Genomic DNA, 14,278 nt, shown 5'->3' with positions numbered 1-14,278 from the left:
GACCATCACAGCGTTGTGCATGCTGTTCAAGTGTGGCTTTGCAGTGCGCCTTCTACCATAGATCTGCCGAATGCCGCCGCCCGGCCCCTTGGACGGGCGTGTGCCGGATGGTGGATTACTGGTCATCGATGTATGCTGCTGCTGCTGGAGATGGAAATTCATTAGGAGATAAATTAAGATGGTAATTAAGTGGACTTGCCAATGGAAAGTGGCATCGTACGTACCTCTTTCTTGTGGAATCATGCATGCATGCCACCATTTCTTCCTTGATAAAGCAACTTTCCCCGCCCTCCCGGAGAACCACCAACCAAAATGTGCAGAGCAGGACGGTTAGGATGATCATCGGCGGTGCGCTTGAGCAGTGCCTCCATTTTCCCCACCCTATCAAGGTACCACAGACCAACTTGGATTTCCCGGAGGGTCGAGAGGTAATCCAACCTGAAGTTCTGCAAGTAGCCACGGTCCCATGCTGCCTGCCAGTAGACTCGAAAATGAAGCTCTCGGAGGCTTGGCATGAAACGAGGTCCTGCTGCTGCTGTGCTTCTTCTGCCATAATAAATGGGTTCCTCCTCATTTCCGCCATTAGAGGCAGCAAAGGGCGGCATAGGCCTCTTCAGCTCATCAGGCACGGCTAAGATGTCGCTCTCTCCATCCCACAGATGCAACGAAACCTTGTTCTTATTGTCTTCTCTGTTGGCTACAAACAAGACCATTGAATCCGTCAGTTTCAAGCACCTCAGCTTTGGGAAGTAGACTAGATTATTGCCATTATTAACATTGCTTATTGAGACTGAGCACCCTTTTAGTTTCAGCTTAAGAAAACGGAGCTCCGGCAGCACGCCGAGGTTTCTCAGGTCCTGCTCATCCATGTCTTCTAGCATCAAGTCGAGGTGGCAGAGGTTAGGAAAGCCTGATGGGTTGACGCATGGTGGGAGCACAGGTTCCGCCACTTCCCAAGTGATTCTACCATCAACAGCTGTAAGTGTTAGATGATGGAGCTTGTCAAGATGGCTTACTGACTCAACAAAATCTCCGTTGCTCTCCTCACCATTATCCACTGAAATACCAGCAGTGAGCACCTTGAGCTCCCTCAGGCTCCGTAGCTGCTTCCATTTAAACATCCTAACAATTAACAGCTCCTCTAAGGATGTCAACCTCTCCAGCCCATTGACCCCAGCACCACTAGTGGAATCCTCGTCAAATGTAATACGGAGGCACACCAGCTGTGTTGGCAAGCTGCTGCTCGGTGGCATCTCTAAGATTTCAGATCCCGCCAAGTCTAGTGTCTGCAAGAACCGTAGAGCTCCTATTCCTTCCGGGATCCTATGGATTATTGTTCCACTTAGACTAAGATATCTCAAGTGAAGTAAATGTCTCACATGCTCAATACAGATTTGACAACTAACTCCCAAATTGCAGTTTTCTATAGCTAGCACACGTAAGAGTGTGAAGCAACACAGTGGGACCAACGAATAAATAGCACACCCTTGCGCAACAAATGACCTTACTCTCCACATGTCTGTAAAATTATTAGTTTGATGAGTGTGCCCAAGGCTCCTATTATGGCAGGCTAACCTACGTACATGGCTCGGTAATGGTGTGCCTTGATCATTATCTAATGTTGTAAAAATTAATTCTTCACGTGACATGGAACGTATGAAATCAAGCACTATATCATGAACACGACAACCATGGACGATGCCATCAAGGTAATCATCTTCTACTGCTTCGATCAAACTTCTATTTATGAGATCATTGAAGTATCCTTCACCAACTTCAAATAACCGTGTTCCTTGTTCCTCATGAACAAAACCCTCAGCTACCCACTTCCAAATCAAAGCATTTTTATCGATAACAAAATCTTCTGCAAATGCACTAAGATATAATAAGCATGCCCTTAGGTGTGAAGGCAGGTCAAAGTAGCTAAAGGACAATATAGTCGTAATAGTATTTTCTGATTCCTTTCTTTACGCCCAAAACCAATATTTTTATATAGCTCAGACCATTTGTCCCTTGGTTTACCCACCAATAAACTAGCCATCCTGATAATAGCCAATGGTATGCCACCACATCTTTTTAAAATAATGTCGGATATCTCATCTGGATGATTATAATCACGGCTTAGTTGATCATCACTAGACATTCTTGTGTAGAATAACTCTCTAGAGCTATCATAAGGAAGTGGTTGTAGCTTGTAAACTTCACCGGCTTTTGCGGCAACTTCCAAGTTTCGGGTAGTTATGATTATTATACCTCCACAATTATTTTCATCATCAATAGCCAATTTCATTGTATCCCAAGACTGGACCTCCCATATGTCATCAATAATGATGAAATACCCATCCCCACAAAAAGGACAAAAAGCCTTGAATTAATAATTAAGTTATGTACAGTCCACATCTATAGATGTAAGAATAATGCAAATTCTAGACACGGAAAATGACTACTCCCTCCTATTATAAATAATTAGCACATTAAACATAGGCATGGTCTGCAATATATAATTTGACTAGTACTCTTTATGAAACTACTATACCTTTAGAGAAATATATGCATTTATGTTCAGATACCATAACTGAATGCAAAATAAATAGAGTGTAATTAAAGACTTAATAAATGCTCACCTTGAGGCAACTATAAAAGGCACAAACTTATTCGTTACTCGAGGGAGATAGTATTGTTGATCATAGCACAGCAAATAGAAAAACTAAACAAATTAGTGGCTTAGGTTATGCATACCTTTTCTTGTTGTCAATGAAGAATTTACGGATCTTGTTTATGAGCATCCTTTCATCCAATATTGCCATGCTTAACTGTAGGTCTCGGTCGCTATCAAGATCAATTAGAATGTCCTTGAAAACTTTCTTCAAGTCAGGATTTCTACCAACAGGAACAAATGCCTTGCAATCAAAATCATCTTTAAGCTTTTCATAGACAGCTTTTGCAAGAGTGGTCTTGCCTAACCCACCAACTCCGACAACTGATACTATCTTCATCTTCGCATTGGTAGCATCACCCCGCTGCAAGGGCTGCAGCATGGAGATGAGTTCACCACTTGACTTGCTAATGCCAACAAGGTTTTTCACTTTGCTGAACATAGCTGCGAGACGAGGATCAACCATCGATGTTGTGGCTGGCCTAGCCACGATATCGTCGACCTTGTACCTGAGACACCGCTCTGCACTACTAGAAAACGGGCCAAAGGTCCTGGCCAAAGGTACCAGTTGCTTTTGCAACCGGTACTGATGCCGCATCAGTACCGGTTGCAAAAGCAATGGGTACCTTTGGCCAGCGGCGATCAAAGGTAAGGGGTTTGGTACCGGATTAAAGCATTACCCAGTACCAAAACCCCAGTATAGGCACTGGTTAGTGCCACCAACCGGTACCAAAAGAACAAGAAGGTGTAGGTACCAGTTGGTGGCACCAACCGGTGCCTAAAGGGCGGACAATGGCACTGGGTTTTGCCATGACCCGGTGCCGCCACGTGCCCACAACAAAGGCACCGGTTGGTAACTTCAACCGGTGTCTATGCCTATTATTTGGCACCGGTTGTTGAGCACCAACCGGTGCCTTTGAGCCACGCCTATAAATACCCCAACCCCTCCCCCCTCCAAGTTGCCATGAACTCACTGTTCATGGCAGCTGAGTGAGGGGAGGGGAGGCGAATTTTTGTTTTTTTAAAAAAAAAGGTTAGTTATTTTTCTCCATAATTTAGCAATTGATTTTTAGAAGCAGTTATCACTTAATTTAGTTTATACATGTGATAATTATTTTTAGTTGTAGCATTTTATTGTAGTTATATGCATTATCAATTATATATTTGAATTCAAATTTTGTATGGAAATATTATCAATTACATATGCAAGGGTGCTTTATTTAGTTCCCTTCAAAATTCCAAAACTTTACAAGATTCCACATTCGAGATGCATGCTGCGCCAATTCGAGACCCGCAGCTCAGCTAGGCCAGAAGGCCACATGCGTCGTTTCTTGTAGAGAAACAAAGTTTTTACACAGTCATGCAGTTAGAAGGCCATATGCATAATTATAATTTTGTAGTTCAGTTTTATTAATAGCGTATTCAATATTAGTTATAAATTGGTAGTATGAATGAATTATTTGTACACTACAATGATGTATATAAATGTATTGTGGACCCAGATGAGTCGGCAATGGATGTACATGGCTGACCGGCGTTCAAAGGAGTTCATTGATGGCGTGCACGAATTCACAGAAGCGGCCGAGAAACACAAGTATGGCGGTTTCGTTCGTTGTCCATGCAAATTCTGTAAGAATGAGAAGGATTACTCATCATCAAGAACCATCCACAGTCACTTGTTCAATAGTGGTTTCATGCCGAACTACTGTGTTTGGACCAAGTATGGCGAAAGAGGAATTATGCTGGATAATAATGTAGAAGAAGAGGACAGGATTCCTGACTTTGCAGCCAATTATAATGCCTTTTTCAATGACACTGCAATGGGTGAGCCTGAAGAAGATACTGAAGGATACGTTGTAGAAGATGATCTTGGTCAGATGCTGCGCGAAGCTGAGGAAGGTTGCGAAACAGAAAAGGAATCGAGAGATCTGAAGCGTATGTTGGAGGACTACAGAACATTGTTGTACCCTGATTGCAAACAAGACCAAAAGAAGTTGGGTACCACATTGGAATTGTTGCAATGAAAGGCATCAAATGGTTTGTCTGACAAGGAATTCGAGGAGTTGCTGAAACTTATAAAAAACTTACTCCCTGAGGGTAACACCTTGCCGGCGACAACATATGAGGCAAGAAAGTTGTTTGTCCTTTAGGATTAGAGGCACAGAAGATACATGCTTGTCCTAATGACTGCATCCTATATCGAGGTGAGTATGAAAATTTGGATTCATGCCCTGTATGCAACGCATGCCGGTATAAGATCCCTCGAGATGATCCAGGCGACATTGAGGGGATGCGTGTCAAGAAGAGGGTGCCTGCCAAGGTGATGTGGTATTTCCCTCTAATACCACGTCTGAAACGTTTGTTCATGAACAAAACGAATGCTAAATTGATGCAATGGCACAAAGAAGAACGTAAGCAAGACAATATGTTGAGACACCTCGCTGATGGGTTGCAGTGGAGAAAAGTGGACAGAACATTCCCAACATTTGCAAATGATGCGAGGAATATAAGGTTCGGCTTAAGTACGGATGGCATGAATCCTTTCGGTGAGCAGAGCAGTGGCCATAGTACCTGGCCTATGACACTCTGTATATACAACCTTCCTCCCTGGTTGTGTATGAAGCGGAAATTCATTATGATGCCGGTGCTTATCCCCGGCCCGAAGCAACTCGGTAACGATATAGATGTGTATCTGAAACCACTGATTGAGGATCTTCTATTGTTGTGGAATGAGGAGGGTGTTCGTATGTGGGATGCGCACGCAGAGGATCATTTAAACCTTCGTGCATTACTTTTTGTAACCACCAACGATTGGCCAGCACTAAGTAACCTCTCCGGACAATCCAATAAGGCTTATAGGGCATGCACCCATTGTTTAGAAGAAACCGACAACACGTACCTCAAGCACTATAGGAAGATCGTGTATATGGGTCATCGTCGATTTCTTCCGATCAAGCACCAATTAAGGAGGAGGCATGCTCACTACGATGGAAAGGCAAATCATCATACCAAGCCTAGACATCATTGTGGGAAAATAGTGTTTGAAATGGTCAAAGATATAAAAGTAGTATTCAGAAAAGGACCCGGCAGCAGATCAGTGCAGAGTGATGATGGACATGCACCTATGTGGAAGAAGAAGAGTATTTTTTGGGAGTTACCTTATTGGGAAGTCTTAGACGTCCGCCACGCAATTGATATGATGCACCTAACAAAAAATCTTTGTGTGAACCTTCTAGGCTTCCTTGATGTCTACGGTAAGCCAAATGATACATTGGAAGCGCGGCAAGATCTTCAACGTATGAAACAACAGGCCGCCCTACATCCAGAAAAAAGGGATAAATGACGTCATTATCTAGGTCTTGCGTGCTATACTCTTTGTAAGGAAGAGAAGCAAAGTATGTTCTACTGTTTGAACAGTATCAAGGTCCCATCAGGCTACTCTTCGAATATAAAGAGGCTACTAAACTTTAAAGAGAAGAAATTCGCACACATAAAGTCCCATGACTGTCACGTGTTGATGACACAATTGATTCCAGTTGCACTTAGAGGTATTCTACCAGCTAATGCTCGAGCAACAATTATAAAGCTATGCGCCTTTGTCAACACAATTTCTCAGAAGGCAATCGATCCATCGAGTTTAAGCAGGCTACAAGAGGATGTTGTCCAAAGTTTAGTCAGTCTTGAAATGATATTTCCTCCATCATTCTTCAATATTATGACGCATCTTCTAGTTCACCTGGTCAAAGAGATTGGTATTCTCGGTCCTATTTTCCTTCATAATATGTTCCCTTTTGAACGATACTTTGCAGTCCTAAAGAAATACGTTCGTAATCGGGCTCGTCCAGAAGGAAGCATTGCGAAGGGTTACGTCACAGAGGAGGTCATTGAGTTTTGTGTTGACTATGTTGAAGAACTCTGCCCAATTGGGATTCCAGTATCACGTCATGAGAGGCGGCTGATTGGAAAGGGCACACTTGGAAGAAAATCAGTAAATGCCATAGATCATGCCACGTTAGCAAAGCACATCTCACAGTTCTACAACAATCAGTCTTGGTGGCTCCATACATGGAGGAGCACATGCAAATTGTGCGAAGCATATACCCTTTGAAGTCTGAGACATGGATTACAAAACATCATAACGATACATTCGCCACCTGGTTGTAGAAGGAAGTCATGGCCAATGATCAAATTCATGAGCAGCTAGCTTGGCTGGCCAGGGGTCCGGCAAATTCAATCCTAATGTACCAAGGATATGAAATTAATGGTTACATATTTTATACAAGAGCCCAAGATAACAAGAGCACCAATCAAAATAGTGGTGTCCGTATAGATGCCACCAACCCTAGTGGCCAAGCGAACACATATTTTGGTTACATTGAAGAGATCTGGGAACTCAACTATGGGCCGTTGAAGATACCTCTATTTCGTTGTCAATGGGTTAAACTCATAGGAAAAGGTGTCGATATCGACGAGTACGGAATGACAACGGTAGACCTCAAAGAGCTTGGCTATCGAGACGAACCATTCGTCCTAGCTAAAGATGTCACTCAAGTTTTCTATGTGCAGGACATGTCTAGCAAACCGAGAAAGGACAAGTCCAGGAATAAATCAAATTTTGTAGGTGCCGGAGATGAGCCAAAGCGCCATATTGTTCTGGCAGGAAAAAGAAAAATTGTGGGAGTCGACGATGTCACAGATGAAGAAGAATACAATAAGGTTGAAGATATGACTCCGTTCGCAGTGGAGGTTGACACAAGTATTCTTTTAGCCGAAGAGGAGGCTCCGTACGCACGTCATGATCATAATGAAGGGACGATTGTAAAGCGAACCATCGTTAATATTCCCTTAGTTCAATGATTATGTCTTGTAATATTTTCTGTGAATATTATCAGATTTCTTATGCAATGAATTGATTTATTGGGCAATTAAATGATTTATTATGCAATTATTTGATTTATTATGATTTATAATGCAACTAAAATGATTAGTTATGCACCTAAATGATTTATCATATAGTAATTAGAATTATTGTGCATTTAAATGATTTATTATGCAATTATTTGATTTATTATCCAATTAAAATAATTAGTTATGCACCTAAATGATTTATCATGTAGTAATTAGAATTATTGTGCATTTAAATGATTTATTATGGAATTATTTGATTTATTATACAATTAAAATAATTAGTTATGCACCTAAATGAATTATCATGTAGTATTTAGAATTATTGTGCATTTAAATGATTTCTTATGCAATTATTTGATTTATTATACAATTAAAATAATTAGTTATGCAACTAAATGATTTATCATGTAGTAATTAGAATTATTGTGCATTTAAATGATTTATTATGCAATTATTTGATTTATTATGCAAATAAAATAATTAGCTATGCACCTAAATAATTTATTATGTCGTAATTAAAAGAAAGCCTTAGGTACCGGTTAGAATTGTCAACCAGTACCTGAGGCAGGCAATTCGAAAAAAAAGGGGTTGGGCGCGGGTTCGAACCGTGGCCGCGGCGCACAAGTTACACAGAGTTACCATTGAGCACCGAGCACCGCTCTGTGCCGCCGCCACCGAGCACCGCTCCCATGCGCCGCCGCCGTCGATCCGCCGCCCCGTCGTGCCTCTTCGCCGCCCGTTCGTCACCGGAGCTAGGTGAGGTGGTGAGGAAGCTCCATACCCCATTTCCCCCCTCTCTCTCTGTCGCTCTATCTCGCCGGCGATTCCTCGCCGAAGCCGCGGCTCCGCCCCCTCGCCACCGAGCGGCCACCTCCGGCCACCGCCGCACCTCCTGGACCCCCTAGCCGCGTTCCCCGTCGCACACTCTCCCTCCCCGGCCTAACCCCGCCATGAACCGAGCCCCGGAGCACCGTTTTCGGTGTACTCCGGCGGTCCGCCGCCACCTCTGCTCGCCGCCGGCGCAAAGCGCCGCCCGCCCGAGCCGCCGGCTACGCCTAGCGCCAAGCCGCGCTATCGCCAGAGCCGCTAGCCAAGCCGCCGTCTGCCTGAGCCGTCGCCCGAGCATTGCCGAGCCGCAGCTGAGCCAGCAGCCGCGTCTCAAGCCGCCCCCACCCTGTTTCAGCCATTAGATCGAGATCCAACGGATCGGATCTGTTAGATCCGAGCCAAACCAGAGCCGCCCCGGCGCTTTTGCTAAAGAGACCCTGAGTTTCTTCAAAATTAATCCGCAGTCCTTCCTAGTTCAAAAGAAATTCCAGAGAGGCCCTTTCTAGATTTTTCTTGCAAATAAGCCACTAGAATCTTGTTTTAGCCATATCTTTCACATTTTGACTCCGATTTTAGCGATTCTTGCGCTCACGCGATCCTTGCATCGTGCTCTACATCTTTTTCAACTTTTCCAGTACTTTTCCAGTACATCTTTGCGCCGTGCCTCTATTATTAGTCTTATGTATAGTGTACAATGTTTTCACTATATATAGTGTATAATTTAGTTATAGAATTTAGTTATTAGAGAGACTTTATTTAATCATGTATTTCTGTAACTCATGTATTTATCATGTAACTCATGTATTTATCATGTAACTCGTGTATTTCTGTAACTCATGCATGTATTTATGTATTATGAATTCTTCATTCTTATTTATGAAATCAAACACGACGCTCTCTCCTTCTCAACGACTTCTTAACGGCGATCGGTATCTCGCTAACTCTTATTGTTTCCTTGTCCCCAATGCTCTCTCGCTGTCTCCTCACCGATGCTCGGTCTCTCGCTCACACACAGGCACACACACACACACACACTCACACACACACTAACTCTCTCTCTCTCTTTCTCTGTCCCACTAACACACAAACACACACACACACACTGACTCACACACACACTCACTAACTCTCTCTCTCTTTCTCTGTCCCACTAACACACAAACACACACACACACACACTCTCTCTCTCCCTCTAACATACATACACTCTCTCTCACACACACACACTGTCTCTCTCTCTCTTTCAAACACGCATATTTGTTCAAAGAATTGAATTCGCCTGCTTCATTTAAGGATGGACACATACTCTAACACATTTTTACAGTTTCAGTTAAGGATGGACCCCTTCGGTGATAATGAGGTCGCCAAGCAATACATGTTGGACGCAATAAACGAAGATACGAGGGCCAACACCACCCAGCCAAACGCTGAAGAAGATGCTCGGACAGCTGATTCGTTCCTGAATATGTCTGGAGATGCCGATGAAGAAGATGATGACTTTGCGCCGCCGCCCAATCAACAGCAGCATGTTCCAGTACAAATCTTAAAACAATATGCATAGTGACTTCAGTGGATTAGTTTTGCGATTAACATATCTTTTCTGTAATTTAGTCGACCTCCGCATCGACTTCGTTGAGCCAGTCAAAAGGGAGACGCCGGCCAACCAAGAAAATGGAGAGAAGACATGTCGTCACAGAAGTGGACGCAGAGGGCTGTCCAAGTGCTCCAGAGGCTGCAAGCACAAAATTTGTCAACCAATGTGGGGTTATTGTTCGGGCAAGAATTCCGATCACCACAAGACTATGGAAAACGAGCAAACCCGAAGAACAGCAACACGCCGTGCCTGCATATCAGAAGGAAATGCTATGGGCAGAACTCAAGGATATGTTCACTCTTCCTGAAGGAGTTGACCAAGAACTTGTGAAGAAATGTGCCTTGAAAAAGATGGCCCTTGCCTTTGCAACTTTCAAGAAGAAGTTGTACATCAATTACATCAAGAAGGATAAGGAGCTGAACTGGGACGATCTTCCGCAGGTTAAACCATACTGGGAGGAGTTCAAACAATACAAACTATCAGAGGAAGCCCAAGAAAAATCCGAACAGGCCAAGGTGAATGCAGCAAATAAGAAGTACAGCCACCACCTTGGGGCTGCTGGGTACAAGAAGTCAATAAAAAAATGACAGAAGATGGAGCAGGACCTTATGGATAGAGGCATCAGGCCGACAACTTGGGATTGGCCGGATAGATCCAAGTGGTGGTTATTTGCTAATGGCGTGACACTAAACCAGTTGGATGGAAATTTGGTCGTGCCCGAGCATATGCAAGAAGTGTCCCGCGATCTAGTCGCTGCAATAGATGAGACCCAACAAGGAACATTCCAGCCTGAAAGGGAGAATGATGAGCTGACAAGGGCATTAAAGAATCTGGAACACCCTGGACAAGCCCGCGGCATCGGCGTGGTCCCATGGAAAGTTGCTTGGGCCGGAGATTCCTCTTACAAGACTCACCGAAAGAGCAAAGCGGAACAGGAAGAGAAACTTCGTGCCATGCAAGAAGAGATGACAAGGAAGGTTGCGTCCTTGGAATCTCAGATGGAAGCCAGGATCAATAAGGCAGTGCAGCTAGCTCTGAGCCAAAGGGGCACTGCTGGGTCTCACCCGGATGTTGTGATAAGCCCGGTCTCTCAGTGACGCAGCAGCTGTGCATCCACAGCGGTGCCCGACGTACAAGCGGAATAGCAACCCAGATTGAGCCAACGGCGGTAGATTACCAGAGGTATCCAGTGGACGATGTCACCATGCCGACACCATGCGAGCTTCATGTGCGAGCAAGAAATATATCCATTCATGTCGCATACGGGTCAGCCCTGCCCCAGAATACTTCTACTATAATTCATGGAAGGCCGATACCCCCTGGCTACACCTCCGTCACAGTCGAGCAGATAGTTGGAAACAATGAGGATCTTGAGCTCGACTTCGTTGGAGGGGATGGAGAGAAGACATTGGGAGACGCACTGCACGGGGTCGTTCTATGGCGCAAGGCCGACATCAAACTTACTGCAAGCATAACGGCTCCCGTGCAGACCGATCGCCCGTCTCTGCGGTCTCCCTCACTGCCGTCCCCACAACCACCTCCTTCACCACCGTCTCCGCCGGCGCAAAGGGCCACGAGGACTCCAACTCCTCCTGACCCAGAAAAAGGAAAGAAAAAGACAGCATCCCTCCCAGCGGCTGGACCCTCAAAGAAGAAGGAGAAAACGGTCGAAAGAAAATTAACCTACGAGAAAACCGCTGAGGAGTTGGAAGAGGAGACTGCTCGATATATAAAAGAACAATTGAAGCCTAAAGTCCCCCCGCCGAGGGAAAATGTACCTCTAGAACTAGGGAAAAAGCTTCTCGCAAACCTATACAACCCACCAAAACCGAAAAGCTTACCCTCGGACTATGATCGTACTCTGACAAAAGCACACAAGGTGAGAAATCTGAAGAAAAAATGTGGCAAGACCATTCCTCAGCTTGGCACACAACAAAAAGGACTCGAGCCCCTCCGGGTGCCAGGGTTGCCACTCCTACACCCGACGGACGTACAACTCCAGACGGACCTACAGGCCGCGATATTTCTTTCTGAAACTGGATTAACGCCATTACAAGGAAACGTGTACAATTACAAGGAAACGTACCAAAACATGTACGATTCGTTGACTAGGCAAAATTACAAATCCTATATATTCATACCATACAACTTTGGGTAAGCCTTGGTTGACTCAATCCTCTGTTATATTAATAAATAAATACTAAGTCATCTAATGCATGTATGTATATATCCTATCTATATCCGCAGTTATCATTGGATTTTACTCATGCTTTCCGTAGAGACCGGCAATCTTATAGTCTTTGACTCAATGAGAAATCCAAAGTCTGCAATCCAACATATCCTAGACCCCTTGAACAGGCAAGTACAGTTTGCACAATCAAATCTTTTTTCTGTTAATAACAATTCCTGAATATCAAACTTAACTTTGAGCGCAGGGTTTGGAAAAAATTTGTGAAAAATAACAAAGGACGTGGTCAATGGAGGCGCTAACTGAACGTTAACATGGATTATCCGGTATGTTGATTCATAAAGATTTGTCAAGTTAAGTATATAATCCCAAATTGTTCTAAATTGAGTAATTTATTTGTTTCTCATTAAGTGTGCGAGACAACAACAAGGAACTGATTGGTGCGGGTACTACGTATGCGACTACTTGCACATCATGACTCCATGCGGGAAGGCTACTGATGAAGACACGAGAGTACGTCCAAACCGTTCACTAGTATATTTTCATAATTGTACTAATGCACATGATGTTAATCCTTTTTTTCTAAATGATAGATGTCTCAAATGGGGGATGAATGTTACTCTACTGATTTGATCAACGCCGTGTGCGAGCAGCTCACCGGATTCATTTTGAACGAGATCTTGGATCCTAGAGGCGAGTTCTACCACGACGGTCACATCGATAGAGGACTTCCATCGACCTCCTGAGGGGACCAGTAGTTGGACTACAAACATGACTTGTACATTTGCAAATATTTTTAAACATTATGTCTTGATGTTTGTAAATTTGTAAATATATTAGTTCATCTAATTAGCTTAATTATATGCTCGCATTTCACTTTTAGTTAGTTTCAAATATTATCTGAAAACGAACACGAACGACCAATGAACGTGTAGTACTGTAGAGCTTGAGTGCGCTTAGCAATTATAAAAGAATAAACATTAGTAATTATAACAAACAAAACTAGATTTGGGAAAAAAGGGAAAAGGTCATTGGTACCGGTTGGAAAGACCAACCGGTACCAAAGGAGCTGCCACCTTGCGTCAGCGTGGTAGCCTCTTTGGTACCGGTTGGTGGCAGCGCCTTTGGTACCGGTTGGACTTTCCAACCGGTACCAATGGGTGACTAAGGCACCGGGTTAAATACCCGGTGTCCTAAGGCGAGGCCATTGGTCTCGGTTGGCGGGAACCGGTGCCTAAGGCCATTTCCAACCGATTCCCATGTCCCGTTTTCTAGTAGTGCTGTCACCTCATTGACATGAGTCATGATGTCCTTGACACCGATGCTGATCTTGCGTCGCTTCTTGCTCTTCTTGACCAAGTTTGGCATCTTCCCAATGAGGCATTTGAGCAAGCCCTCTCTCTTCGTGGCTTCACGGCCTTGGATATGCGCAAGGAAGGTGTCAAGGGAATCCTCCATGTCATACGATGACTCCCTCACCTCGTGTGCCCAGAGCTTGACGTGCTCATCGAGCTGGTTCCATGGCACCTGGTCCACCTTTCCTAGTGCGGCCTGGTCCACCTCTCGTAGTTCCATGGCACCTGGTCCACCTTTCGTAGTGCGGCCTGGTCCACCTTTCGTAGTTCCATGGCACCTGGTCCACCTCTCGAGCTCCAGGGTTAGGGACCTAACATGCTTCTTCACGCCAGCCTGCAGGTTGTACTCCTCCTTGAGCAGTTTACGAAGCTTGAGGATGATGCTGGGCATCGCGCCCATCACCAGGACTGCCATGCTTCAAGAGGTCGTTTCTATCTGTCTGCTTGGTGCAGGTGTGGAACTTCAGCGAGATGTCGAATCCAAGGGAGCAGAGCGTGGATATATAGCCATGCACTGTCCAATGAAAATGCAATGTAGTAGCATGCAGTGCCATTTGGCTATGTATTCCTGCCCATCATAATTTACGATGATCGCGTCAGGAACAATTTAGCAAGTTACCAACTTACCGTCTCCGTGACAGCTACATCCGTGCAATGTCCAAATGCTTGGTCGTTGTTTGGTTATAAAATTGTAATGGCCTGCAGCCTGCTCTCATCATCAGTCATCAACCCAGAAAATTCACAAGTCA

At 44.3% G+C, this 14,278-nt stretch overlaps 2 protein-coding genes across 2 annotated transcripts; both read right to left on the bottom strand.

Annotated features, from left to right (window-relative positions):
* Nucleotides 1–239: 239 nt before the first annotated feature.
* On the bottom strand, nucleotides 240–1,253 carry LOC120702070. Its single transcript, XM_039985844.1, has one exon. It carries the CDS (start codon nucleotides 1,251–1,253, stop codon nucleotides 240–242), a length of 1,014 nt encoding a protein of 337 aa, XP_039841778.1.
* A 1,309-nt stretch (nucleotides 1,254–2,562) lies between these two features.
* LOC120702069 (putative disease resistance protein At1g50180) lies at nucleotides 2,563–13,920 on the bottom strand. Its single transcript, XM_039985842.1, has 3 exons — nucleotides 13,462–13,920; nucleotides 2,740–3,029; nucleotides 2,563–2,575 (listed from the first exon to the last, which is right to left on the bottom strand). The coding sequence occupies exons 1-3, from the start codon at nucleotides 13,918–13,920 to the stop codon at nucleotides 2,563–2,565; spliced, it is 762 nt and encodes a 253-aa protein (XP_039841776.1).
* Between the last annotated feature and the right edge of the window lie 358 nt (nucleotides 13,921–14,278).

The sequence above is a fragment of the Panicum virgatum genome, chromosome 4K (genome assembly GCF_016808335.1).
Source record: "Panicum virgatum strain AP13 chromosome 4K, P.virgatum_v5, whole genome shotgun sequence".
Taxonomy (NCBI): Eukaryota; Viridiplantae; Streptophyta; class Magnoliopsida; order Poales; family Poaceae; genus Panicum; species Panicum virgatum.
This window is presented reverse-complemented; position numbering and strand designations above follow the sequence as displayed.

Coding starts and splice junctions, on each gene's coding strand:
- LOC120702070 (XM_039985844.1), bottom strand. CDS start 1,253: ATGCCACCGAGCAGCAGCTTGCCAACACAGCTGGTGTGCCTCCGTATT.
- LOC120702069 (XM_039985842.1), bottom strand. CDS start 13,920: ATGCCCAGCATCATCCTCAAGCTTCGTAAACTGCTCAAGGAGGAGTAC. Junction 3,030..13,461: donor TCATGACTCATGTCAATGAG/GTGACAGCACTA, acceptor TCCATGCTGCAG/CCCTTGCAGCGGGGTGATGC.